Below are 25,183 nucleotides of genomic sequence, written 5' to 3'. Positions count from 1 at the left end.
TAGGAGAATGACATTTGATTTATTCCTACGGAAACAACCTGATTTATAAATAGAAAATCCTCTATAAATAAAACAAATATTGTATCTCCAATACCTTACCTTTACCTTCTATAAGGTCTAAAGTTTTTAAATTTTTCATTTTTTAAATGAACACTGTCATTAAAAGAGAACTCTCCAGTGTGGTGCAATAAATGGCAGATTGAAGCCCTTTGCAAGAATGAACTGAACCTGTTATATATGCCATGTCAGAGAAGGAACTAGACTAGACCTCAGAAAGCAGAAGGTACCCTTTCTCCTTTCCCTTCCTGCTTAGTGCTAACTTATCAGAGCACAGTCAAACCATCAACATTTGACACCAAAGCCGAGGACAGACCACAGGATTTAGAATCACACTTTACAGGTGAGACACCTTGGCTTCAGAGAAGTGGCTGGTGGAACACTTTTTTGAAAGACTATTATGTAATAGCCAGAGCAGCTTTCAAAAGAGAAATGGCCTTGAGCGAAATGAGAGAACACCGGGCCTTGCTCTTGGGTTCACAGCTGTGTTGGGCTAATTAGGGCAAAATGTGGCGCTGTGAGCTAAGTAGAGCTGGCCAGCAGCTCGCCAGGGACTGGAGCTTCTAGAGAACCTTTTCCTTCCTGTCTGTATTCCCGGATTGGGAGAGGTTAGGCTTGGGGGCGTCCAGCCTTTGTGTTGCGGTGAAACATAGGGAAATAAGCGGAGCTAAGAGCCGGCCCTCATTCCAGGGGGCTGCCACCGCCTCAGCGCGTATTCCCTGCGCCTCCTTCCACGGTTGGCACTACGGCTCCAAGGCTCGCGGCCGCTCTCCTTCCTCTTCCTCCCGTGCCTTAGGCAGGAGCTTCGGCCCCCACTGACTCTTCCAGTCCCTGCGGCCCTTCCGTGCGGAATTCACAGCCCAGACTTTTCCATCATCCTGGGATTCTGCTGGTACCAAGGAACTCGTCGGAGTTCCATAAAGATGCTCCATAAAGATGGTTTTAAATAAAGTTTTCGCCATCCAAAAAGGGGGGAGGGATTGGGGGAGGGCTATTTAGTGGCCAAACCGCATTGGCCAATGCATGAAGGGGCTGAAGCAGGAAGACGCAGGGGCCAGTGGATGATTGGTTACGCCAGAAGCCTGTCTAGACTGTACCATACTTATTGGAGGGGGGGGGGTTGGCGAATTCGGGAGGGTAGCTGCTTGTTCTTGAGTACTTTCAGTAAACACATATAATTATTTTTTACTTCTGAGGATTTCTGCTTCAGGAGGGGTAGAAAGCAGGACAAAGGAAAAAGGAATATTCGCTCGGCCATTTCCCCAGTTCCAACTCCTGCGCAGTACGCCCACCCTCCTCTCCCGGTTGCCTGCGGAGCCTGACGGCCCTGCGCGCGCGTTCTCGTTTTCTCGCGTGGTACGGCGCTGTGCCCCTGCAGCCAATCAGGCCGCGAGGTCGCCGCGGTCGCCAGGGTGCGCGCGCACGCCCTAGAGCGGAGTTGGGGTGGGGGCTATGGGTGAATGGGAGAGTGAGCGGGGGCGGGCACGGCGGCGCGAGCCGCATGAATGAGAGAAAAGTGCCCCGCGCGAGATGTCGCGCGCACCCGGGACAGGGAGCCAATGAGAACGCTGGGAGGGCTCGAGACCCGGCACTGAGGGCAACGGCCGCGCGCCGGCTCGAAGACGAGCGTCGCCGGGCCGGGAGCGCGCGGAGCGGGGCGGGCGTGGAGCGTGCGGGGGCCGCGCGCTGCCTCTCAGAGGCCGGACGGCGCTGCTGAGAGGCGGCGGCGACTACGACGGCAGCGGTAACGGGAACCGCGCCGGGGGTGAGTACTGGGGACACGGGTCCTTGCGGAACCGGAAGTGCCGGGCCAGGAAGGTGGGAGGGGAGAGTGACCTCTAGGGAAGGGGGACCAAGGAGGGGGAGGTGGCTTGAGGCCCCATTCCTCCCCCGGGCCGGGTCATCCAACTGCGGCGGGACCCTTGGGCCCCGGAAACGGACGACGCGTAGAGGCCGGGGATCCACGGCTGCCGGGGCTCAGAACGGGTTAGTGTCGGGCCGCCGGGTCCTAGCTCGGGACCCCGGTCCCTCCGCTCCCGGCGCCCAGCCGCCGCCCCTTCCGCCCCCGGCCCTGCGCCCCGAGGCTCTGTCGCCTCCCGCAGCCTGCTCCCGCAGCCCCAGTGGGCCCTGCTGCCGCGGATTCCGTCTTCTCTGTCTCGGCCAGCCCTGCCCCATACGGTGTTTCTCAGTGCCCCGGCTCCGCGCTGGGGACTGGATGCTGTTCCCTCCCTGCGTTTCACGTCCCCTCGCCCCATTCTTCTGATACTTATTTTGGCTCAAGCCTCATCCTGTTACCTGTTCTTTCGCATCCGTCCGCTTCCTCCCCTACCCCCACCAGCCGGGAGCTCCACGCTTTTAGTACTTTGTACTTTTTATAAGTGGGAACTCGAATATATTTGCCATTTTTTTACGTATAGGAATCTGTTATGGGACAGGGCAGAAAGTGTTTTACCCACTTGGCCGCATGAAAACATTGAAATGAGAAGTAAGAAAGTGACAGCGTTATGAAAGGAGGTGTAGGATCGCTTACATGTTATACTCTAGACCATTTTTCTGCCTTGCATTTTTCACTTACTGGTTAATGCCATCTTGTCTAGGTTGGCCTTATATTCTCATCTCTATCCTTTTATCCCAGTATCCCTTTGTACTATATTAAATCTCTTCAGAATATTCATTATCACTCGTTCTTTAAATGCTTACAAGATTTATATTGCCATGTACTTTGGTACCTCGGTATAAGATGATAATACCCATATTAAACTTCTGTTTGACTCTTCAGCCAGTATCTTGACATGTGGATTATTCCATGAAACGTTGATAACTGTGTTCAGATTTACTGTATTATACTATTATACCACTTTATTTCCACAAACAATACTTTTGCTCTCAGTCATGCTGCCATGTCCATTTACCCCTTTAAGGAGGTACTTGTATTAAACGTTTGTTAAAGCCTTGAAACCACATATTCTATAGTTTGTTTTGTATATACATATTACTATTACATAGATTAAGCCTGAAATGTGCCATACACATTCCTGTACACCTTTCTTACACTGGTATGGATCCAGACTGCTGGCTCTGATGAGCCACACTCACCCTGCAGTCTCATCCCTGCCACCCACAGTACATCCTTCTGCTAAGCCTTGGTGCATCTTTGTTATACCCAATACATTCTTTGGTTTTGTCTTGTCACTTCTAAAGCATATGCCCTAAACATCTAAGACACTGATATCTTTTGTTTCCCAGTATTGTACTCCCTAGATGCCGTGGCCTTTTATGTCTCTGAATTACTTTGGCAGTATTAGCCCATGTGACTTTTCTCCTGTCAGAAAATATAATCTGAAATAATATATGGTGTTTAAATGATATCCTACCCTAGATAAAATATAAGCAGTGCAATTTTCCATCTTCTCTAATCTTTGGGGTTTTGAGGGGCAAGTTTACTTTAATAGTACTGTCTGTAAAGCAAGAATTTGCTTCTCATTGTTAACAAAGTTACTTAAGCCTAAATTCAGAAAGTTGGGTTTTGATTCCTGTAGGAATCAATCTATTCTAATAATGCTGTTTGGCCCTCTAAAACTTTTTTTTTTTTTTTTTGAGAGAGAGAGAATGAATGAATCTTGAAGGAAGGCACCTTAGCCTTTCATGCCACAGAAAAGAAAGGAAGTGCTAAGTTCCAGGGTACGTTGATATTTCACTATTCAAAACTTCTGGTATTTTAATTTCAGCCTTTGGAATTAAGGAAGCTATTACTCCTCTTAGGTGGAAAAAAACCTTAAGTAAATTTTTGGTCTGTAGATTCCAAGTTGTCATCACTGAGCAGGTAGTGTAGTGGGTGAGAAAGAGGTAAAAAGGGTTTGTGTCGGCAAAGGGGCCTGTGGACTCTTGGGTTCTGAACCTGACTGCTTAAGTCATTCAGTGGAATGGCCTCAGGCGTTCTCTAGACTTCAGTTTTACCAAGTGGGATAAGGAACTGTGTCACCAGATAATGAGTTAAATGCTTTGCAATCACTAGACGAAAAGCATCCTATAAAATCCAAAGTGCTAATGTTATTTTACTACTACCATCAACAGAAATAATTGTTATTTTTAATCATATAAGGGAAGGTGGGGCTCACTTGACTTCCTAATAGGCCAATGTAGGAATAAAAAACTGTTGAATTGGAAAGAAAAAGACCAGCCCCCCCCCCTTGTTGACTCAGTTTCTCATAGAGGGCATCTCACCTTTCAGTGCAGGGACATTTCTCATCCAGCTCCTTTCATGAGTTATTTCAGAAGACCAGAAATTCAGCTTTTGCCTCTTCAAGTTTATAACTAAAAAGTATAGAAGGGTAAGAGTGAGAGAGACATACACAGAAAGGAAATGAGACTGTCCTAATTTCGTCCTACTTTTTTCTTTTTTCATTGTAGCAATAAATATTCTCTTTGTTCAAAGACAAGTCTCTTTTCTAGGACTGCCCTTCACTGCTGTGCCTTTGTTTGTTTTTAGATTTTGATATTCTTGGTATTTGTCACTGCCCATATGTGTCAGGTGAGATGGGCCCCATCTGTGTCAAGAGCTAGTTCTTTGATGACCTTAGGCCAGCTGAAGCCATGTTTTTCTTTTTTCAATATGAAGAGGACTTAGAAGAGTGAAGAATTCTGAACCCATTGTCCTCCCAATTCTCAGTCCTTTCCCACATACACATAGTGAAGTAGAAAATCATCTTTCTTTCAAAAGGCACTTTTTAACAGAGTAGCTTGTGGGGTTTTAGCCTTGCTGGTCTTAAGAAATGCCATGAAAAAATTTCTCTGATAAAGATATTTGTTTTTCTCCAGGTGAGGCACTGTAACACAGTTGAACTCTGCATCCAGAAAGCCCAAGATTGAAGAAGAAATATCAGAGACATTGACTAACCTGGAAACAGGGACCTCTTTGGAACTTTGCTTTCATCCACAGTAGCTTTTAAAAGTATCATCGAGTGGAATTGATTTCTTCATCTTATTTTGCTTATTGGGAAGAACATGGCTTCAGGGATTATATGTTTCCCTTTAGTTTTGCATGAACTCCATAGGAAAAGGAGCCCTTAAAGGGTTTGGGAGTAACAAGAGACTGAAGACAGGCAAGCTTGCACGAGCTCGAGCTCTCTCTCAGTTTTCCCTCCCCCTTCAAAGAAAAGGATTTACAACTTAACCTTGTAACAGCTGCTGCCCAGCTTTAACCATCAAGAGAAAGTAAATAAAATTAAACCACCATTGCCAGACTACAGGCCCTGAAGTCAAGGTGTGGGAGTGGTGGCATTGAGAAAGCTGCCTGAAAGGGACAAAGACTGCAGTAAAAACGGCTTCTCTTTAAAGCTGGAAGGGGCGCCAGATTCCTTCTTGGATTGAAATAGAAACACCTCTTTTAGGTGCTGCTCACATCTTGTGGAAGTGTGGTAGTCGTGGAGGTTCTGTAGTATCTCCTCCAAAGAATTTTTCCTTGCTTGAAGTGTTCCGTCCTACCCTGATATCCTCCCCTTCTTTCCTTTGGAAGACTCGCCTCCCTCCATGAGCTGTTCCGTGATCTGTCTGACTGCCCATGTTCTCTACCTGCAGCCATTTTCATGTGTACAGCCTACTGTTTGTCTCCAGTTTTTAAGCTGTACAAGTTGTGTTATTTAATCTCTCCTTCTGCCTTGTTCTGGGGAGGTGGTTATTCATCATTTGGAATCACCTTTCCCCCTCCCATGTGCTTTCCTTCATTTGAGATCTTTTGACCTTTGGTTTTATTTGGGAGGGGGAAGGGTGATAATTCTAAATTTTCTGCTTCCCTGGTTTCCTTCTGTACTCCTCTGGCCGTTGTCTCCCTCATCCCATTTTCTTGTCTGTTCTGCCGCTGTGTGGGCCTGGGCTATGCGGCAGGGCAGATCTTCCATCAGAGCTCCAACATGCCCGCGGAGTCTGGAAAGAGATTCAAACCCAGCAAGTATGTTCCAGTCTCGGCAGCCGCCATCTTCTTAGTGGGAGCTACGACCCTCTTCTTTGCCTTTACGTGAGTTTTCTCCCAGTGGTGGTATGGGCGAGGGAGCTCCATGGGAGGCGGGCGAGGGGCTATTTTTCCTCTGGAGTTCGGCTACTTACTTGCAAACGCAAGTGACTGGGAGAGTTTGAGGTCTGATACAGGTAAATCCAGATCCCAGAGATGCGGCAAGAAGAGTAAGAACAGGCCTACCCTCTCGACCTTGTTAGGAATTTTACTCTGCTGACTCCTCTACTTTCCCCTGCCTCCCTTCCTTTGAAATCACAGATGTCTTCATATTTTCCTACCCAGTTTCATCGTTAGATGATTCTGCACTAGGAAGGAAATGGGAGGGAATCACCAGAGTCTTGAAGCAGCCTAAGCAGTCAATTCTGTGAGAGAACTGGACTAGATGAAAGGTTTTTCAAAAAGTAGTGGCTTTTCCCCAGGATATCTGAAGCTTAGATTTGAGACTGTGGGAACTGGGAGTACTAGAGAACTTCAGAGTTGATTTCGAAGGTATACCAGTAAGATGGTCTTGGCTCTTAGTGTTATCAGATGGTTTTCTCTGTATTCTTAAGAGCCAAAGCCTGGAGAAGTGAAGGCCACTGGGAAAGGGCAAGTTTTACTTAGGAAGAGAGTTCTAGAAGGCTTCCTTTATGTTAGTTCCTGCTGAAGGGAATGACAGTCATTTCTCCCATTCCCTGGTCCTATTAGGAAAAACAGTTGGTGTCGAAAGATTTCCCACTTAGGATATTCAGCCTTTGTTCGTCTGCTTGTTACTGGAGGAGACGTGAGTGATTTACATCTTTTTCCTTTTCCCTGGTATTTCAGCTGTCGACTACCTGGCAAGCGTCTTTGCCGTTACCTGTTTATAAATTAACAAGTACCAGGCTTCTGAGCCTTAAACTGTTGAGTCATTGAGTTAGTGTTCCGGTTGTGGCTCTTGGAACAATCAGAGCATGCTAGATTTTCTGGGGAGTTCACTTTGCTGTGATTCAGGCTCAGACCTAATGGTGGGGTGCTGTTTAGAGCCAGTGTGAGGTTGCTGGCAAGAGGAAGAGAATGAATTGACGTGGTAGGGAATAAAAGCAGTTTGGAGTCATTGAAGGATGAATGAGCAGGAGTTGCTGGGGTACAGACAAATTAAATCTGAGATAGGAGGGAAGGGGCACCCGCCCCCTCCACCCAAACAGAGCTTCTGATGCCAGAAGGAATTCTAAAAACTATGGGTCGTTTGGCCAAAAGAGTAATAATGCAGAAGTAAAGGAAATACGATGTTTTCCTATTTAGTTTTTAAACAAGGAAAGAGTGAATCTCTTATCTAAGGTGTGGGCATCATCCTGCTTCCCACCTCTTCCTCTAAAGAGTAGAAGTCCTAGATTCTTTGGCCCCCAGCTCTTCAGCCTGAGCATACCTGTTGAAACCCTCAAGGATTCCACTCCTACCCATAAGGAGTGAGTCTTCAGTGTCAGACTTGTTTTGGTTTCTGCTCTTATGACCACTAAGTGGAATCAGCATTTTAACCAAGGGACATTTATATGGGATCTTAGTATCTTTGTAGCTGTTGTGGTGCTGTATCAGGAGGGATAAGTACAACACCAATTTGACACCCTTAGACCTGCTTAATTGGAGAGGGTCTGTTTTCCTTTAAGAGGCAGAGCCTTCGGGAGTTAGGAAATTTGGGGAACTGGCTAAGTGGTTTCTCTTTCAACCCATCCATTCTTGAGTTTGGACAAGCAGAAACCTTGTTCTTAATTTGCTAATCTGGAACCATTGAAGTGTTTGGCTGGTTATACCAGTTTTGCCACAAAGAGTTGTCCTGACATAGACATTTTCTCAACTGAGAGTTGAAGCTGTTTAACCTACTTCCCCGTTGCCTGATGCTAGAAGAGTAGGGGGCCCTCCTTATTCCATGGTCTCTCAGCCCTAGGACAAAGAATTTTGGAGGACAGTATTGACTCTTATTTGGAATTACTGCCTCTAACCCAAAGTTAGAAGAGCCTTAAGTCTTAGCTAGAGTTCTCCCTGGCAGTTTCCTCAGGACACGTTTCTGGGCTGTCTTTTCCTCCCTAGGCTTTCCCCTGTCCACTTTGGGGAGACATAAATACCCTGTTTATCTTACCTAGCTCTTGGTACCTCTGAAATTCTCATCTCTTCCTTGCCATCTGACCATAGCAGTTCCTCTGCAAGTCTATACCTGGGCTGAGGTGTGCCGCTGTTCTCCAGAGCTGTTCTGTCCCTTTTGATGTTCAGTTCTATGTTTAAAACCATATACCACCTAAAAAAGAATTACTGGTTTCAAATAGAGATAAGAGGAAGGCTCTTTTTGAACCAGCTCCTATTTGGGGCCTTAAACCTGTAGCTACTTTGTCATCCTCCTGTTCTCTTCTCTAGGCTACAGCTGTCTGTTCTTACATCAGTATAAACCCCAGGTGAGAATTACTTTAGGACCTATAGGACTGGAGTAGGAGGACGAGCCCTTTCAGTTGGCAGACATAATTAGTGGAGGCCTGTGGGCTTCCACTAATTAGGAACAATTTACCCTCCGAGTCTCTCTGTCAGGTAGGGAGGGCTATGAGCAGAAATTATCAGTTGGGCTTCGTCATCAAAAAAATGGTGATCCTCTTCTGCCCCAGAGAACCTCGAATAGAACAGTTGAGGTCTCCCCCTTTGCCCCCATCCCTCTCATTTATAGGGTTTGTCCAGTACTAAAACTAGGCAGGAGTTATTGGGGAACCTGTGTTAATTCTTTTCCCTTTTCACTATTTGGGAAGGAGAGTGTCTGCTAAAGTAACCCTCCTGGTCCCCATTAGGTAACAGACACTGCATTTAAGATAACGGGCCTGGACCCTCATCTGGCTTAGTCTCCTTTTGTGATTGGCAGGGGGCAGTGCCAGGTGAGAGGAATAAGCACTGTTTGGGGCAAGCTGATTTTGGTAAAGTCTGTTAACCTTTGTGGACCTCTTTCTTCTGTGTATAATGAGGAAGTTGACCTAGAGCAGTTTATTTAAGCAATATGACCTTTTTTTTTTTCCAAATGAGATCTTTTGGGGAACCCCAGTATTTAAAATGTCAGAGTAGGGCTGCTCTGGTTCGAGTGAGGCTGGTGCATAGAGGCCCATACACTGCGTATCTCCTCTTTGCCTTCCTGGGGACCCCTGAGACCTTCTTAGGGCTCCTGGCAATACCATTTGAAATAAATCGCAGACTTGTATCCCCTAAAGTCTCTTTGAGCTGTGAGTTAAGTCAGCTAGTTTCCCATATATCTGTTTCTAAAACTGATGAGGTGGGGACTTCCCTGGTGGTCCAGTGGTCAAGACTTTGCCTTCCAATGCAGGGGGTGCGGGTTCGATCCCTGGTTGGGGAGCTAAGATCCCACATGCCTCGTGACCAAAAAACTAAAACAGAAAACAGAAACAATATTGTAACAAATTCAGTAAAGACTTTAAAAATGGTCCACATCAAAAAAAGAATCTTAAAGTAAAATAAAATTGTTGGGGAGGACATGGGGGTAAAGTCTCCGCTGCAAGTGATCCTCTGTGGGAAGGCTGAGTCAGGGTTGTCCAGAAATCCGTGATGGTCTTTCCAGTGTCCCATCCATGAAAGAGCTTTCTCCATTACAGTTTCTGCTTCTATCCTCTCTCAAGCATTTCATCCACAGAGTTAGTTGGGCAACCTCAGTGACTCTCCCTTCTGGCCCTTTTTTTCCATGACTGCAGAGGTGCTAGCACCTGATTTGAGTGGGAGCAGCCTCGTGATTTAGGGCATTAATTGAGCAGTGGTTGTTCTTTTCTTCCCCACGTTGTTTTCTCAACAAGGAATAAGCGCCCAAGTCCTGTATCTTGTACTCAGCTGCTTGAAAGTCTGGTAAGACAGGACAAATCAAGTCTCTTACGAGAAATTTATCCACTAGAAGCGGAGAGATTGTTTTCCTGTGGAATCTTGAGGATCCCCAGGGGCAAGAAGTGGGATATTCATTCTAGCCTTGCCTCATCACCAAAGAACACTAGTCACAGTGTTCATACACATAGTCAAAGTATGTGCTAGGCATGGGAGGAATGCATAGACCTGTTCTTTAGGAGCAAAGTGCCTCTGTTGTTAAATGTTCTTGAATCTAGTAGTTCAGAGGAGAGGAAGTGGAGTTAGCGATGAAGGTGGAGCTGGAATGATAATTGATGATGATGGAGATAGTTAATAATGTGGTTTTTTTTGTTTCTTCTGTCCCATGAATGCTCAGTATTAAACCAGCTGGTTTAAAAAGAATTCTAGGCTCATTTAAGACACTGTCTCCTTCATTCTCGTACCTGTATTAGGTAGCTGACCTAACAAGCTTGGAGACTTTCCTGTGAATTACCTAAGGCTACAATAGCAAAGCATTGATCAAGACAGGGTTAAAATCCAAAGCTTCTTGACTCCTACTTTATTTTTCTTACCAGGAACTTATCCATTTTTTATAATGGGCAGAGTTAGAGAGGGCTAGGAAACAGATTTGCAGGAGTGTGGGTATTGAAACCCACTCTCCCAATTTTATTTGGCCTTGAAAACAGGAGTGCTAAAGGGATGGGCAGAAGAGCCTGTTCTCCCTGGGATGGTGTAGGTTTGGGAGTCTCATCGGTGAGTCAGCCAGCCTTCTGGGCTACGGCCACTCCCTCTGCTTTGGAGCTCTGTGATTATCGCCATCGGCTAAGGACGAGCCCAGCAGCTCCTCAGCCCAGCCCTCCTCTCCGTCCATCAAAGGCAACAGATTCAGATGGGCCACTTGGGGTGGTCACTTAGGAATCTGGCGAAGTTCTGTAGCAATGGCAAGCCTCTCCCGGAGCCAAGCAGAATGTGGGGTACAGTGGGAGCAGGCTTTGGTCTCACAGGCCTCTCCTTGGTGGGATGTTCCCTCAGAGTGCTCAGGTTGGAAGCAATGGTCTTTGACTTGAATCTAGGAGCGGCTGTTGCCTGTGAAGTTGAGTTATTTGCATCATTTCCAGATACTGCCACTGTGAGGGTAGGCTTTATTTTGGCAACAGATATTGGAACTTGATTCTAGAATTACACACTTCAGCTGGGATGGGTTGATACCAAGAAGGTTGTAGGGGTAAATAAAGTTCATTATCTAGGGGCAGGTCATTGGCAGGCTGTCCAAGAAATGGAGTGATTTGCTTTGTTTGGAAATGCAGAAACTGGAGGAAGAATGGGTTCAGAAAGACTGACATCTGGGCCTGCAAGGGGACTGATGTCTCATTCTCATTCACCTTAGTTTCCCTCAGAGATGGAGAATACCCTTATTTTTTCAGAAGCTCAAGAGGCCATGTAGCCAGTTCTAGGAATGAGACATTTAAATCACGGACACCTCAGTGTTCTAAGGATTTCATTTCTTTTTCCCTTCTAATTATCTTCCCAGGCTGTAGGAGTCAAGTGAGTCACCCTTTCTCCTCTTCCCTGGGTGGAAATTGAAGTGACAGCTAAGTACTAGGGAGGTGCTCTGACCTGGACGACTGGTTTTCAGTTTCTCTCCCTCCCTCTTTAAGATCCTAGGAGGTCAGGCTTTGGGTGGGGCTGTGTAAAGACTCTTGCCTTCTTGCTTGTATTCCACCCCAAATCCTGCCAAGGTATGGGGACATCTTTTTTGAATGAAAGAACCCCCAGAGGAAGAGGCTTCCATAGGAGACTTTGGTAGAATAAAACTAGAGCTGTGACTGAAGGTCGAAAGTTTTTTCCTTGAAATCACTGCCTGCGCTCTAGCTTCATTATTTTGTCTCCCAATTATGTACTGACCCATAAAGAGAAGCAGAGTTAATTGATAATTACTATCTAAAAAGCCTGGCACATCATAAATATTTACTTAAATTTTTTTTTTAATGAATGGCTAAATGGAATTTGAATAAATAGATGGTGCTGGTAAAGACTTGTGAGATGCTTTGTGACAATCAGTTTTACTTCTTATCATTAGTTTATTTTTCATTGAGGAGCTCAGTTCTTTTGAATTGTCCTGAATCACTATTCAGGGCTGTGCTTTTTATTTTTTAAAATTTATTTATTTCTGGCTGCACTGTGTCTTCGTGGCTGCGTGTGGGCTTTTTCTAGTTGCGGCGAGCAGGGGCTGCTCTTCGCTGCAGTGCGCGGGCTTCTCATTGTGGTGGCCACTCCCGCTGCGGAGCCTGGGCTGTAGGCGCGCGGGCTCTAGAGCACAGGCTCAGTAGTTGTGGTGCACGGGCTTAGTTGCTCCACGGCATGTGGGATCTTCCCGGACCAGGGCTCAAACCCGTGTCTCCTGAATTGGCAGGTGGATTCTTAACCACTGTGCCACCAGGGAAGCCCTGTTCTTTTTATTTTAATGGAGACAGATAACCTCTCAACAGAATCCAGGACTGCTGTGGATTAATTCTCCGGAGTCAGTTGCTGTCTCGTTCTCTTGGTCCCTTCTTCCTTTCCTTCACTGAACTCTTCCTTTCCTTCCGCTGGTCTAGATAAAGGGAACAAGGACAGATGCTGGCCTAATTCTGGAGATTAAGTTCTCAGCCACAAAGCAGATTAGGGTGTTTAGCCACTGTCTTGTTATGGGAAGTTCTTCCTGAGCTGAGACAGGAGAGAGGGTGTTTGATACCACTGACCAAGCAAGCAGCACATCACATGTTCTTTTGACACTTCCAGCTCCCAGGAACCATCTTCAGAGAAAGGGAGAGCTCTTGCAGCATTCCTGAGACATATATCCTGACAGAAACTGAGCTTAATCCTGGACTAGGTCACTATTTTGTCAAGGAAAAGTTACCTAAAGCATATCTCTTGATTTGAACCCTGTGGAATATTGGATATGTGTGGCCAGTTTCTTTTTCCTGCAGGATTTGGGGCTGCTTTGGTCTGATATCTTCCCTTTTTTTTCTCCTCCACTCTTCTGCTTCATTTATTCATCTCGGGGTCTAGTCCTGTGTCTTGGTATCCTTCCTTACCTGTGAGTGGTTTCCTTTTCTTTACCTTGAGAACTAGCCTCTAGTTGAATAAAATTCTGAGGAATATCTGATGTATAATGTGTCTGGAGAGACTTTAGGCAGTTGAGAGTAGTTCAGAGCCAGCCGGGAGGAGGGAAGAGAAGCCAGAGAGGCAGGTGGTGTCCCATGCTTTGGGTGAATGTGCAGGTCAGTGGGGCATGGCTGGGGTCCAGAAGCCTCAGGCTGTTCCAGAGAAGGGAATGCAGCTGGTGTCAGTTACATACTTAGTCCCTAGCTCTTGTGCCTGGTTAAAAGGAGGTAAGGACAGAGTCCAAAACATGTGCAAAGATCCACGAGGTAAGAACACAGACTTTAGTGCAAAGGGTTATGAGTCTTGTACCTTGATCAAAAATGAGTATTTACTTATTTATTTTGGGCTGCGCTGGGTCTTTGTAGCTGCGCGCAGGCTTCCTCTAGTTGCAGTGAGTGGGGTCTACTTTTCATTGCAGTGCATGGGCTTCTCATTGCGGTGGCTTCTCTAGTTGCGGAGCACAGGCTCTAGGCATGCGGGCTTCAGTAGTTGTGGTGCGTGGGCTCAGTAGTTGCAGCTTGCGGGCCCCAGAGCGCATGGGCTTCAGTAGTTGCGGTGCGTGGGCTCTAGAGCGGGCGGGCTTCAGTAGTTGTGGTGCGTGGGCTCTGGAGCGCAGGCTCAGTAGTTGTGGTGCACGGGCTTAGTTGCTCCACGGCATGTGGGATCTTCCCAGACCAGGGATCGAACCCGTGTGTCCCCTGCATTGGCAGGCGGATTTTTAACCACCGGACCAGTACGGAAGTCCTAAAATGAGTATTTCTGTGGGAAACTAGACCCACTTGTTGGGAAGGATAAAGATAATTTGAGACTTCAAAGGTGAACCACACAAGATTTATATATAGGTATGGGGACTGAATCTTTTTTTTTTTAATATTTATTTGTTTGGTTGCACTGGGCCTTTAGTTGCAGCTTGCCGGCTCCTTAGTTGTGGCATGTGAACTCTCAGTTGCGGCATGCATGTGGGATCTAGTTCCCTGACCAGGGATTGAACCCGGGCCCCCTGCATTGGGAGTGTTGAGTCTTAACTACTGCGCCACCAGGGAAGTCCCTGAATCTTTATAGATTTTTTTATGTGGTTGGTGTCCAAAGTGTTAGAGACAGCCCCTCACTTTCTTTATTATCTGTGCAGCTGTCCAGGACTAAGCCTCTACGTGTCACCTGCAGTGCCCATCTACAATGCGATTGTTTTTCTCTTTGTGCTGGCCAACTTCAGCATGGCCACCTTCATGGACCCAGGGATTTTCCCTCGAGGTAAGATCTCCCTCCTCTCTCTTGGAAGTATCTTACTGCCTTTGAAAAAGAATGATTTTTGGACATTTATACATTTGGTCTGGGGCCTTAGGAGTCTTGGGTTTTGGGATACTTTTATAGTCTAATGATGAAAAGCAAGTCAGGATCTTAGGAATATATGTCATAACTTCTAGGCATCTGATCCACTTTGGGTCAACTCTTTGATTTTCAGTTACTCATTCAGCAGAAATTTATTTCGAGCACATGGGTTGGGCATTGTTGCTAGTTTTGATACTATCTAAGATGAATTAGAGAGTGACAGTGTGATAACAAACTGTAACGGAAGCATGAGAAAGGTTCTCTGAGACCTTAGAAAAGGGCACTTATATCTGCCCAGATAAATTGGGGAAATGCTGCTGAAGGTAGGTAGGAAGGACTTTACCGAGTAGAGGATGGAAGGGAAAGGCATTCTAGGAAGAGGAAGCGGCATATACAGAATTGTAGCTGTGAAATGCAGAATTCAGTGGGTGGAAGTTAGAATGCATGGTGGGGCCAGAAGGGGCAAGAGATAAACCAGAGCCAAGTGTAAAAGACTTTATGTGCTAAATTAAATAGATTATAATTCTTCCTTTGGACAGCAAGACGTCTTTAATTGGGGGAATCACAGGATCACATTTCCTTTTACAATAATAATTCTTATAAGAATGTACAGATACCTTTTGGGAGGCTATTGCAATAATGCAGACCAGATGAGAACTTGAATTCAAAGCTGGATTTACAGATTTTTCATTAGTAGACCCAGCAGAATTTTTCATTACTAATTGCTTACTAGGGGAGAGCGAGAGGGTGAAGGAATTGTCTAGGGTAGTTCCAAGGTTCCTAACCTGAAAGATAGGTTGTATGCTGGTTCTTTATAAACCAAGACCCAAGTTATAGACTGTTGAGTGGGTTTGGAGGGAAGACAGAGCATCTTAGACATGTTGAATTTGAGATACTTAATGGATCATTCAGGTAGTTACCCAATGGGCAGTTGAGTAGTCAGACTCATGGCAGAGTCCTCAGCCACATAGTATTTGAAGCAACAGGAGTAAGATCGCCTAGAGAAAGTAGAATGAGATTAGGAAGGAACGAAAGTCAGCCTGACCAGCACTAACATTGTAATAATGAGGAGAAGGAGGAGCCGCTGAAGAGCCACTGAAGAGGGACTGAGCAAGGAAAGTTAGGAGGAGGACAAACCGGACACAGTGGGAACTGAGGAAAGTTCATGAAGTAGCTGATGGTTGGCAGTATCAGAAATTAGGTCCAGTAGTGTGGTAACTCAAAGTTGCCCATTGTTTTAGTGTCTAAGAAATTAGTGATCTTAACAAGAATAGTTTGAGACATCCCTGGTGTTCCAGTGGTTAAGAGTCTGTGCTTCCACTGCAGGGGGCATGGGTTCGTCCCCGGTTGGAGAACTAATAAGATCCCGCGTGCTGCGTAGTGTGGCCAAAAAAACAAAACCAAAACAAAACAAAAAACCACACAGACAAGACTAGTTGTTTTTTGTTTTTGTTTTCATTGTTGTTTTTTTTGGCCACATGGCTTGCAGGATCTTAGTCCCCGACCAGGGATTGAACCCAGGCCCCAGCAGTGAAAGCACTGAGTCCTAACCAGTGGACTGCCAGGGAATTCCCAACAAGAATAGTTAATAGTGTGTTTATGTATGTATGCGGGAGACAGACAGTTAAATTACCAAAACTATAATGGTTTGGAAGGCAGTGAATAGGAAATGAGGAAGCAGAGTCAATGAGTATTAAGATTATTCTTTCAGGAAGTTAAGCAGAGAAGGCAGAAGATGGAATATCTTAGGGCAGAGGGAGGAGTTTTGTTTGTTTGTTTAATGATACAGAAGACTTTAGCATGTTGATAGCATGAGGAGGTGGAACCAGAAAAGAGAGAAGCAGGAGGTGATGAAAGAGGGTAATTGAAGAGTGGCCATCTGGAAGGAGATGCTTTCTTCTGCGTGTTGGAAGGGTTATGCTTACAGAAGTAGGCTGTTTCTGGAATAGGAGGTGAGAGTGAGGACCAACCAGCATTAGTGGAATAAGAGATAGAAAGAGAACTGATGATGGTTGTTACTGATGCCATCTCATTTTTCTCTCAAATGTGAAGTTACCTTGTAAGAGTGAGGCAGGTGGGATTGGGATAGCAACTTCAGTGAGATGAGGTTTTTCTGAAATTCATTGTGCTCACAAAGCCTGTGTCACTGTGCATGGTGACTTTTGTTTCAAAGCGTAGATTAACAAAAGGTGCTTTGAGTCCCTAAAGCCAAGGAAGGCTATTTTAATGAGTGTTTAATGTTCATTTATCAAATATTTATTGATTATTATGATATGGTCATTTGGAATGATTATTATGATGGTCAAATAGCTCGGTCTTGAAGGGAAGATAGAGAAGACATTTACATAAATACACTGTGGTAACTTTAAAGAGTAATCAAAGAACTGTAGTACTTTAAGAAGAGAAAGCTCACTTCTGATACATGATAGTGTGGAAGAATCAGATATTCAATATAAGTAGCATTTGAATTTTTTTCCTTTAAAAAACTTTTTTTAAAAAAGATTTTAATAAGTAGTGAATATTCATTATATAGAAAGTATAAAAAAGATAAATATATTTCCCAGCCCAGAGATAACTACTGTTACATTGTGGTATATTTCCTTCCAATCAATATTGTGAAGATTTATACATACAATATTTATTTATATATACCGTAAATCTGTAGCATATATATGTGTGTTTTTATTTGTTTTCAAAATGGGATCTTTTTGTTTGTACAGTTCTTTACCTTGTACTTTTTCACTTAGTTACATTGTTAGCATTTCCCTAAGTCAGTACATTTGAAAACTTCTAATTCCTATACCATCACTTACTTAATTTTTCCTCCTCACGGGTATTTTTTTTTTAGATTAATAATAAAAAATGAAAATTGCACACTATAGATGAGAAGGCAAATGATGTCCTTTAAGTTTTGAAGTGGGGTGGTGAGTTTCGGACAGCTGAAAATTGAAAGGGCATTCAGGTAAAGAGAGTGTCTGCAACCAAGAAACAGTCCTGAAATGTATATAGGGAACTAGGGGAAGATCTTTTGGGCAAGGGTGTCTGTGTGTGGAAAAAAGGTTGATGTTAGTTCGTTACTTCCCCTTTCGGATTGTTGTAGTTCAGTCGTGTACTTGTAGACACTGAACTGTTACGCAAACTCATTATAGATGTACTTTGATATATAAAGTGTCTCTTTCTTTTGAAATATAATATGTAAACCAAGAATAGCAGCATATCCATATCAGAGCCACCTCTGAGTCATATTCTTAAACCTCGTTTCCCAGTGTAGAATAAATTGCTTCCTCATCTGCGTTTCCATAGTGTTGTATATAGAGCTGATCTCACCGTATTAGAGTTACTAGTTCCTAGTCTCTCTCACCATTAGACTGAATTCCTCGAAGGCAGAGGCCATATTTTAAATATCACTGCATCCCTAGTGCCTAGTACACAGTTCTAGCATAGTCATTTTTTCATTAACTTTTACTCTCTACAGCTGAAGAGGATGAAGACAAGGAAGATGACTTCAGAGCTCCCCTTTACAAAACAGTGGAGATCAAGGGCATCCAGGTGCGCATGAAATGGTGTGCCACTTGCCGCTTCTACCGTCCTCCTCGATGTTCCCACTGCAGCGTCTGTGACAACTGTGTGGAGGTAAGAACTCTGGGTGGGGTTAGCTGAACCTAAGTTATCTTCTTCCTACCCACAGAATAAGAATTGAATCCAGTGGATTCTTGGCCATGGACGAAAATGTAGCCCTGTCTGACTGCCTGGGCTGTGTTCTAGCTCTGGCAGAAAGTGTTAGCAACGATGTACACACGAGAGGTAGAGCATAAATATTCTGTTACAGGAGGAGCCCAAGTGGGTAGGCATAGGCTTTCCCAGCACCGTTAGTCAGAGCTCCAGCCTTCCATCCCTGGGCTCATCTTTTCAGTTATTTGACCTGCTTAGTGTTCTCCATTCCTTCCACTTCATCATGCTGCTGCATTCAACCTTTCCAATTATATTTCTTTCTTCTGCGTTCCTTGTCTTTTATTTTTAACCCTTTTTTCAGTGCGTTGTTACTTAGCTGTAAGCAGTTGCCTGCCAGATTTTTCTTCTAAGCCTCTTTTTTCATGAATCTTAATGTTTCTGTAAAGCCTCTGACATTTGTACCTCTCAGAGTTCCTTGGTCACATAGGATAAACTGAGAGGTGGCCTTGGCCTTTGATCAACCTCTGGAACGTCTTCCTTATAGATTGATAGAGCAAGATAAACTGCATGAACTGTTTTTAAATTTTGTAACTAAATGGTGAACATGATGACAGATTATTAAAAGAAACACTTTAAGTTCTGCTGTTTGTTCTGCTTGACAGAAATGATCTAGTGCCGTGGTCCAAGGATGCCGCTCAGTCTGTCTCATTTTGCTCCTAGGAATTTGATCATCACTGCCCCTGGGTGAACAACTGTATTGGTCGCCGGAACTACCGTTATTTCTTCCTCTTCCTCCTTTCCCTGACAGCCCACATTATGGGTGTGTTTGGCTTTGGCCTCCTTTATGTCCTCTACCACATGGAGGAACTCTCAGGGGTCCGCACGGCTGTCACGTATCCTTCAAGGCCTGTGGGTTGCAGGAGTGGGAGGGGGAAGAATGTAGAAAGTTGAGTCCTGTGGCAGTGAGGGTCAAAGGGAAGATGGCTACAGCACGGGCTGGGGAAGGCGAGATCACGTTGCTCTGCTCTCCTTGATTGTCTGGCTTCAGAATGGCAGTGATGTGTGTGGCTGGCTTATTCTTCATCCCAGTAGCTGGCCTCACGGGATTTCACGTGGTGCTGGTGGCTAGGGGACGCACAACCAATGAACAGGTATGGGGAGAAGTGATGGGAGATCCCTGAAGAGCAGGGCATGTGTCTCTTGGCCCTCTCGTTAGTGTATACTTTTTATGATGAGGTGTCCAGGTTCCTCATGTAAGCATGAGTATGGGCCATTTCTTAGTTAACAGACATTTATAGAATGTCTGCTGTATACTGGTCGATTTAGGCTCTGAGGTAATAGAAACAGTAAAAGACCTGGGCCAGCCCTCAAGAAGCTAATAGTCCTGCTTAAAGGAAAACAATTATTTTTGTGCCCATAACAATAGCTAACCTTACTTGCTTATTCTTACGTTATGTTATTTTAGTTTTCAATATTTAGAGAGCTATTTATCCCCATTTTACATAAGAAAACTGATGATTAGGGTCAGATAGCTACCATGAAGTGGACCCAGAATTTGAACTGATGACCCTGACTTTGGAGTTCCCATTCTTAGCTTATGCTTCTTTATGGTAGGACTGTATTTTACTCATTTTTATATCTCCCCGATAGTGGGTGCACAATAATTTGTCATTGATTTGTGTTTTGGCTTTTGGAGGTCAAGGTCCCATTTTTTGACTGATCTGGTCCTTTTTCCCTCCCTCTAGGTTACGGGTAAATTCCGGGGAGGTGTGAACCCCTTCACTAATGGCTGCTGTAACAATGTCAGCCGTGTACTCTGCAGTTCCCCAGCACCCAGGTACACCTACCCCTTTGCTCTAGTGTTCACCCTTGGTCAACACTTTTGTCTTCTTTGGGTTTGTTCTGGCTGCCTTTTAGGGAGGGTTCTCTTAGAATGAGAAGTGCCTACAAGGGAGAGGCACACCATCCTTTAATGGACCCTGTGAGTTCAGTTGTATTCTTTAGATGTTACTCGCTTTGGAGAACTGAGGATGAGATTTACTCGAGTGCCTTGAGCTAGGTGTATCTGCCCATAGGCCTGGTCTTGCTGTTGTTCTTGTTGTTCATAGAGTCAAAGAAATCAGTTCAATGCTGATCTTTTCCCTGGCCTGGTAGGACTGTTTCTTGTATTTGTAAAACTGCTCTACACAAGGTAGGCAACCATTAGATATTTTGGAATGAATGAATGAATGAAAGCCCTCTCACTCTTGACACTCAGGTATTTGGGGAGACCAAAGAAAGAGAAGACAATTGTAATCAGACCACCCTTCCTTCGGCCAGAAGTGTCAGATGGGCAGATAACTGTGAAGATCATGGACAATGGCATCCAGGGAGAGCTGAGGAGAACTAAGGTGAGGAGAATTTAGGGAAGTAAAGCTAGGTAATTTGGGGGGGTCTCACCCATGGCAAAGAGATGGAAACTTGCTTTGTTTACATCTCTCTTATAGTATCTATCACTTTCTGATTTGTGTTAAAGTTACTTAAACACATATCTTCTTTTTCCCATTAGATTGTAAGTTCATTGACAGTAGAAATTTAGTCCATTCATTTGCATGTCTTCATAGGACTTAACATAGCAGTTTATAGATGGTAGGAGCTCAACAAGTAGATGTTGGTGAAAATAAACAAATAAGTGACCGAATGAAACCCTTGTTGAAAGCTTTTCTTTCTCCAAAACCGTCCCCAAACTGATCTTGTGTCCTGTCTTCCAATTCCAGTTCAGAAGTATGTGATGACTCCCCAGTGCCCCTCTTACACCAGTTTCATACTTTGAGTTGCCCTAACGCTCAGTTCTCCAAATCTGATTTTCCCTCATTTATCCAGTCTAAAGGAAGCTTGGAGATAACAGAAAGCCAGTCTGCAGATGCTGAACCTCCACCCCCTCCTAAGCCGGACCTGAGCCGTTACACGGGGCTGCGGACACACCTCAGCCTGGCTACTAATGAGGGTAAGGGCAGAAGCAGGAGTGAGAATGTTATTTGTTAGCTGTGGAGATGACACAGGCAAGGGCTGGGAGATAATGCTTGTGTTGTGACTGAGAAAACCCAGCAAGTGGTACTTGAACCACTTCTTTGGACAGCCGGGAGAAAGGGGATGACATAACAGTTAGCTATTGGCAGTGAGTTGGACATCTCTGTGTGTCTGTGTGTACTCTCAGCATCCGGACAGACCAGAGAACATTCTGGGATCTGTTTGGTACATTCACTCACTCTGTTCTGGGCTGGTATGAGTCTGTAGTCTTGGTTTCAGCAAAATCATTATGCTCCTTTGCTTGGTATATCTTTTCCTACCTTGTCCTCCCCTGGTACTTTAAGGAACTCTAGCCAGGTCAAAAGAACAGCTTGTAAAGTGGTGCCCCCTGGGCCTTTTCTTCCTGCAGAGAGCAGCCTCTTGGGCAAGGACAGCCCCCCCACCCCTACCATGTACAAGTACCGGCCGGGCTACAGTAGCAGCAGTGCATCAGCCGCCATGCCTCACTCTTCCAGCGCCAAGGTACTGAGTACTCTCTAAGGAGTAGGGTTGTCATGTATGCCAGCTGTTCTGGGAGAAGGGGAGGAAGAAGCAGAGGGAAGAGAAGAAAACCAAAGGCATTTTACTAATTGTTGGCTTAGTAACAGCGTTGACAGTTTGTCCTTCATCCAAGAGAGGTCACGGTAGCATAATAGATAAAAGCATTGATTACAGCATCAGATCTGAGTTCAAAACCCAGTTGTGCCATCACAGAGAAGTTCCTTAAACTCTCTAAGCCCCATTTCCTGCATCTTAAAATGAGATATTATTTGTTCCTACTTACAGATTTACTTTAGGGGTTAAACAGGATAATGCCTGTGAAAATTGTAAGCATATTGCTGGCACGTAGCAAATACTGTTTTTGACTGCCTCCTTGGGCTCTGGGGCCTACTGTCCCAAGAGGGGACAAGAGGGGGAGCACTAAGAACCTGCTTTGCTTTTCTCCCTCAGTTGAGTCGTGGGGACAGCTTGAAGGAGCCAACCTCAATTGCGGAGAGCAGCCGTCATCCCAGCTACCGTTCAGAGCCGAGCTTGGAGCCAGAGAGCTTCCGTTCTCCCACCTTTGGCAAAAGTTTTCACTTTGATCCACTGTCCAGTGGCTCACGCTCCTCCAGCCTCAAGTCAGCCCAGGGCACAGGCTTTGAGCTGGGCCAGTTGCAGTCCATTCGTTCAGAGGGCACAACCTCCACCTCCTATAAGAGCCTGGCCAACCAGACACGTAATGGAAGCCTATCTTACGACAGTCTGCTCACTCCTTCAGACAGCCCTGATTTTGAGTCCGTGCAGGCAGGGCCTGAGCCAGACCCACCTTTAGGCTACACCTCTCCCTTCCTGTCAGCCCGACTGGCCCAGCAGCGGGAAGCCGAGAGGCACCCACGTTTGGTGCCAACCGGCCCAACGCACCGAGAGCCCTCACCAGTCCGGTACGACAATCTGTCGCGCCATATCGTGGCCTCCCTCCAGGAACGAGAGAAGCTGCTACGCCAGTCACCCCCACTCCCAGGCCGTGAGGAAGAACCAGGCTTGGGGGACTCAGGCATCCAGTCAACACCAGGCTCAGGCCACGCCCCTCGTACTAGTTCCTCCTCAGATGATTCGAAGAGATCACCCTTGGGCAAGACTCCACTGGGACGCCCAGCTGTCCCCCGTTTTGGCAAGCCAGATGGGCTAAGGGGCCGGGGACTAGGGTCCCCTGAACCAGGCCCAACTGCCCCCTACGTGGGCCGATCTATGTCTTACAGCAGCCAAAAAGCCCCATCTGGTGTCTCTGAGACAGAGGAAGTGGCCTTGCAGCCATTACTGACACCCAAGTAAGTATTAGTCCATCCTGGCCCCCAATGGACTTAAAAGTAGCGTAGTGCCCTGCAGAAGGTATCAGGGCTTCACCTGTACATTTTAGTGCAAGTGGACCCAGGGTTATCCTGCTTGTAAGATAGCCCTTCATTTTCACTCTTAACTCCAGCTGCCTTCACGGGCTATTCCTGTTAAGAGACTGAGGATTAATACTTTTTTCTTATTTCTGTCTTCCTAAAAAGTAATTTATTTGCCTGAGAGTGAAAGGAATAAGTAGAGGAGAGAGGGTATCAGGCTGCTTGTAAGCAGGGCAGTAAAATAAAAGGGAATCTTTGTGTAAGAAAGTATATATGTAGAAAGCACATTTTTTTCTCTTAACTTTTTAAACTACCTCCCTTTTCGGTGCTGTGTGTCCCATTTCTGACACCTCTCTCTTCTTTTCTTCCCAGAGATGAAGTACAGCTCAAGACCGCCTACAGCAAAACCAACGGGCAGCCCAAGAATATAGGCTCAGCCTCCCCTGGCCCAGGCCAGCCACCTCTCAGTAGCCCTACAAGGGGAGGAGTCAAGAAGGTGTCAGGGGTGGGTGGCACCACCTATGAGATTTCGGTGTGAGCTTTGGGCAGCTCCCCTCCCCCACACCTCTGCGCCTACACCAAAGGGCCCCAGGTGGCCACCTTCCTTTCCTCAAGGGGCTCCCCTCCCCTGCATGGACATTTTTTAAACAACCGATTCCAAGAGGATGAGGACATTTTATAAAATGCAGTGGGGTTGGGGAGTTGGAGAGTTGGGGCCCTGAGACTGGGGTAGCAACCCCCTTCACCTTTTAAGACCTTCCCCTTCCTTAACCCCTGGACCAGACTCAGTGGACATTTGTGCAATTGCTCGCCTGGAGGGAACCAGATCATTTTTAAACCAGAAATAATTTTTTTTATTATTGTTACGGATTCTATTTTTTTCCTCTTCTGCGTTACCAGGTGTGTGTGTACATTATATATATATATATATAAATATATATATATATATATATATATATAAAATAAATATCAAAGAAATTATATATCTATCCTGGGATGGGAAAATGAGGGAGGGATATGTATAAGGAGGGGGATTTTACTCTTCTTATTCCTCAGACCAGCAGGAAAAGAGGGGAGACATCGATTGAAGTCTTCCTTTCCCCCGTGGTTCCCTCTCTTTGTCCCAGTTACCATCTAAGGAAATAGCACCCCCTGTTGTTGGTGCTAAGTGACCAGGAAAGAAACCCAGGGAGAGGCGCGTCTGGGTGGGGTTCTGGTCAGAGGAGGGAAGGACCTGGAGAGGAGAGTTTGTTTTCTAGGCTCACTGGCACTTAGTTTCCCCCAGGGAAGGGGTCGCAGCCCCATGACTTTGGTGGTGGTGGTGGGGAGATCAGGACAAGAGCTTGGCTGAGCTCCAGAAACAATACTGGATAATCCCCCCTTCTTGGGGGAGAGGAATTGTGGTGGGCTTCTTCAACTGGCCCCTCAAAGCCTTCCCCCAACTCACACGGTTGACATTATTTTTAAATTCAAGGCCGGGAGAGAAGAATCCAAAAAGCAATATTTCTCATCACATGCCAAAAACGGGATAGAGAGAAGGAGTGGCAGGCCTAGGCCCCTCCAGTTGTCCCTTGGGGGGTTACCCCTCAGCCCACCTCAGTATGGTGCTGGGTAGAGGGGATACCTGGGTTCTAACCTTTAAGTAGGGGAGACCCCAGCCTCTAAACAGAAGCCCTTTTATTTTTTATTCTGATTAGCCATTTTAAACCAACAAGGAATAAAAAGAAATCCTGATCTAACCAGCTCCCCCTGACTTGTGTTATTTTGTGTGGTTAAGGCAGGGTGAATGATCTCTGATGGGAAGTTAGTTACATGGAAAACCGCATAAGCGTCTCTGGTCCTGGTCCAACTTTAAGCAGGACTGTAGTGAAAATAACCACTTTAAACAAGAGGTCCTGTTTTTATTTCAGTGATTTAGATGTTTCAGAAAAAGGTCTTTTGGAACCACCAAAACTTGTCATTTCAAAGCTTAGAGAGCTCTTGACTTTTGCCACAGTTGTTCCTTAATACAGAATTTTGTCTCTGGAAAATAAAGCTCATTTTGGATGTAGTCAGAGGTGAGCCAGTGGATGATCACAGTATGAAAGCCTGTTAAAGGCAGATAGGCTAGAGGGATATATGGGTGGCAGTCTGACATCTCATATTGTCTCTTCCGTTGGTCGAAAGCAAAAGGCTGTGCCCTCACTTTAAAAAGGCACCATCAGATACTAAATCT

General features: G+C 45.5%; 1 protein-coding gene across 5 annotated transcripts; it reads left to right on the top strand.

The window, feature by feature from the left end:
* The first annotated feature begins 1,536 nt into the window (after window positions 1-1,536).
* ZDHHC5 (zinc finger DHHC-type palmitoyltransferase 5) lies at window positions 1,537-24,712 on the top strand. Of its 5 annotated transcripts, none has more exons than XM_049713761.1 (13): window positions 1,540-1,822; window positions 4,876-6,070; window positions 6,755-6,830; window positions 14,178-14,299; window positions 17,853-18,010; window positions 18,770-18,942; window positions 19,098-19,200; window positions 19,795-19,886; window positions 20,307-20,439; window positions 20,912-21,035; window positions 21,468-21,580; window positions 22,049-22,908; window positions 23,341-24,712. In XM_049713761.1, exons 4-13 carry the CDS (start codon window positions 14,263-14,265, stop codon window positions 23,504-23,506), a joined length of 1,959 nt encoding a protein of 652 aa, XP_049569718.1. In that variant the 5' UTR covers window positions 1,540-1,822; window positions 4,876-6,070; window positions 6,755-6,830; window positions 14,178-14,262; the 3' UTR covers window positions 23,507-24,712. The 5 variants fall into 5 exon arrangements, with proteins under 5 accessions (XP_012394081.1, XP_049569718.1, XP_033269035.1 ...); XM_033413144.2 differs by lacking the exon at window positions 6,755-6,830 and adding an exon at window positions 3,660-3,738; XM_012538627.3 differs by lacking the exon at window positions 6,755-6,830 and having other exon boundaries at window positions 1,537-1,822.
* The last annotated feature ends 471 nt before the right edge of the window (window positions 24,713-25,183 follow it).

This window comes from Orcinus orca, chromosome 8 (assembly GCF_937001465.1).
Source record: "Orcinus orca chromosome 8, mOrcOrc1.1, whole genome shotgun sequence".
Lineage (NCBI taxonomy): Eukaryota > Metazoa > Chordata > Mammalia > Artiodactyla > Delphinidae > Orcinus > Orcinus orca.
This window is presented reverse-complemented; position numbering and strand designations above follow the sequence as displayed.

What these genes read in the sequence shown, in the direction of transcription:
- ZDHHC5 (XM_012538627.3), top strand. Translation starts at nt 5,967, where the DNA reads ATGCCCGCGGAGTCTGGAAAGAGATTCAAACCCAGCAAGTATGTTCCA. An exon ending in GGGGTCCGCACGGCTGTCAC is followed by an intron (nt 18,943 to 19,097) that starts GTATCCTTCAAG and finishes GTCTGGCTTCAG; the next exon opens with AATGGCAGTGATGTGTGTGG. An exon ending in TGCAGTTCCCCAGCACCCAG is followed by an intron (nt 19,887 to 20,306) that starts GTACACCTACCC and finishes CTTGACACTCAG; the next exon opens with GTATTTGGGGAGACCAAAGA.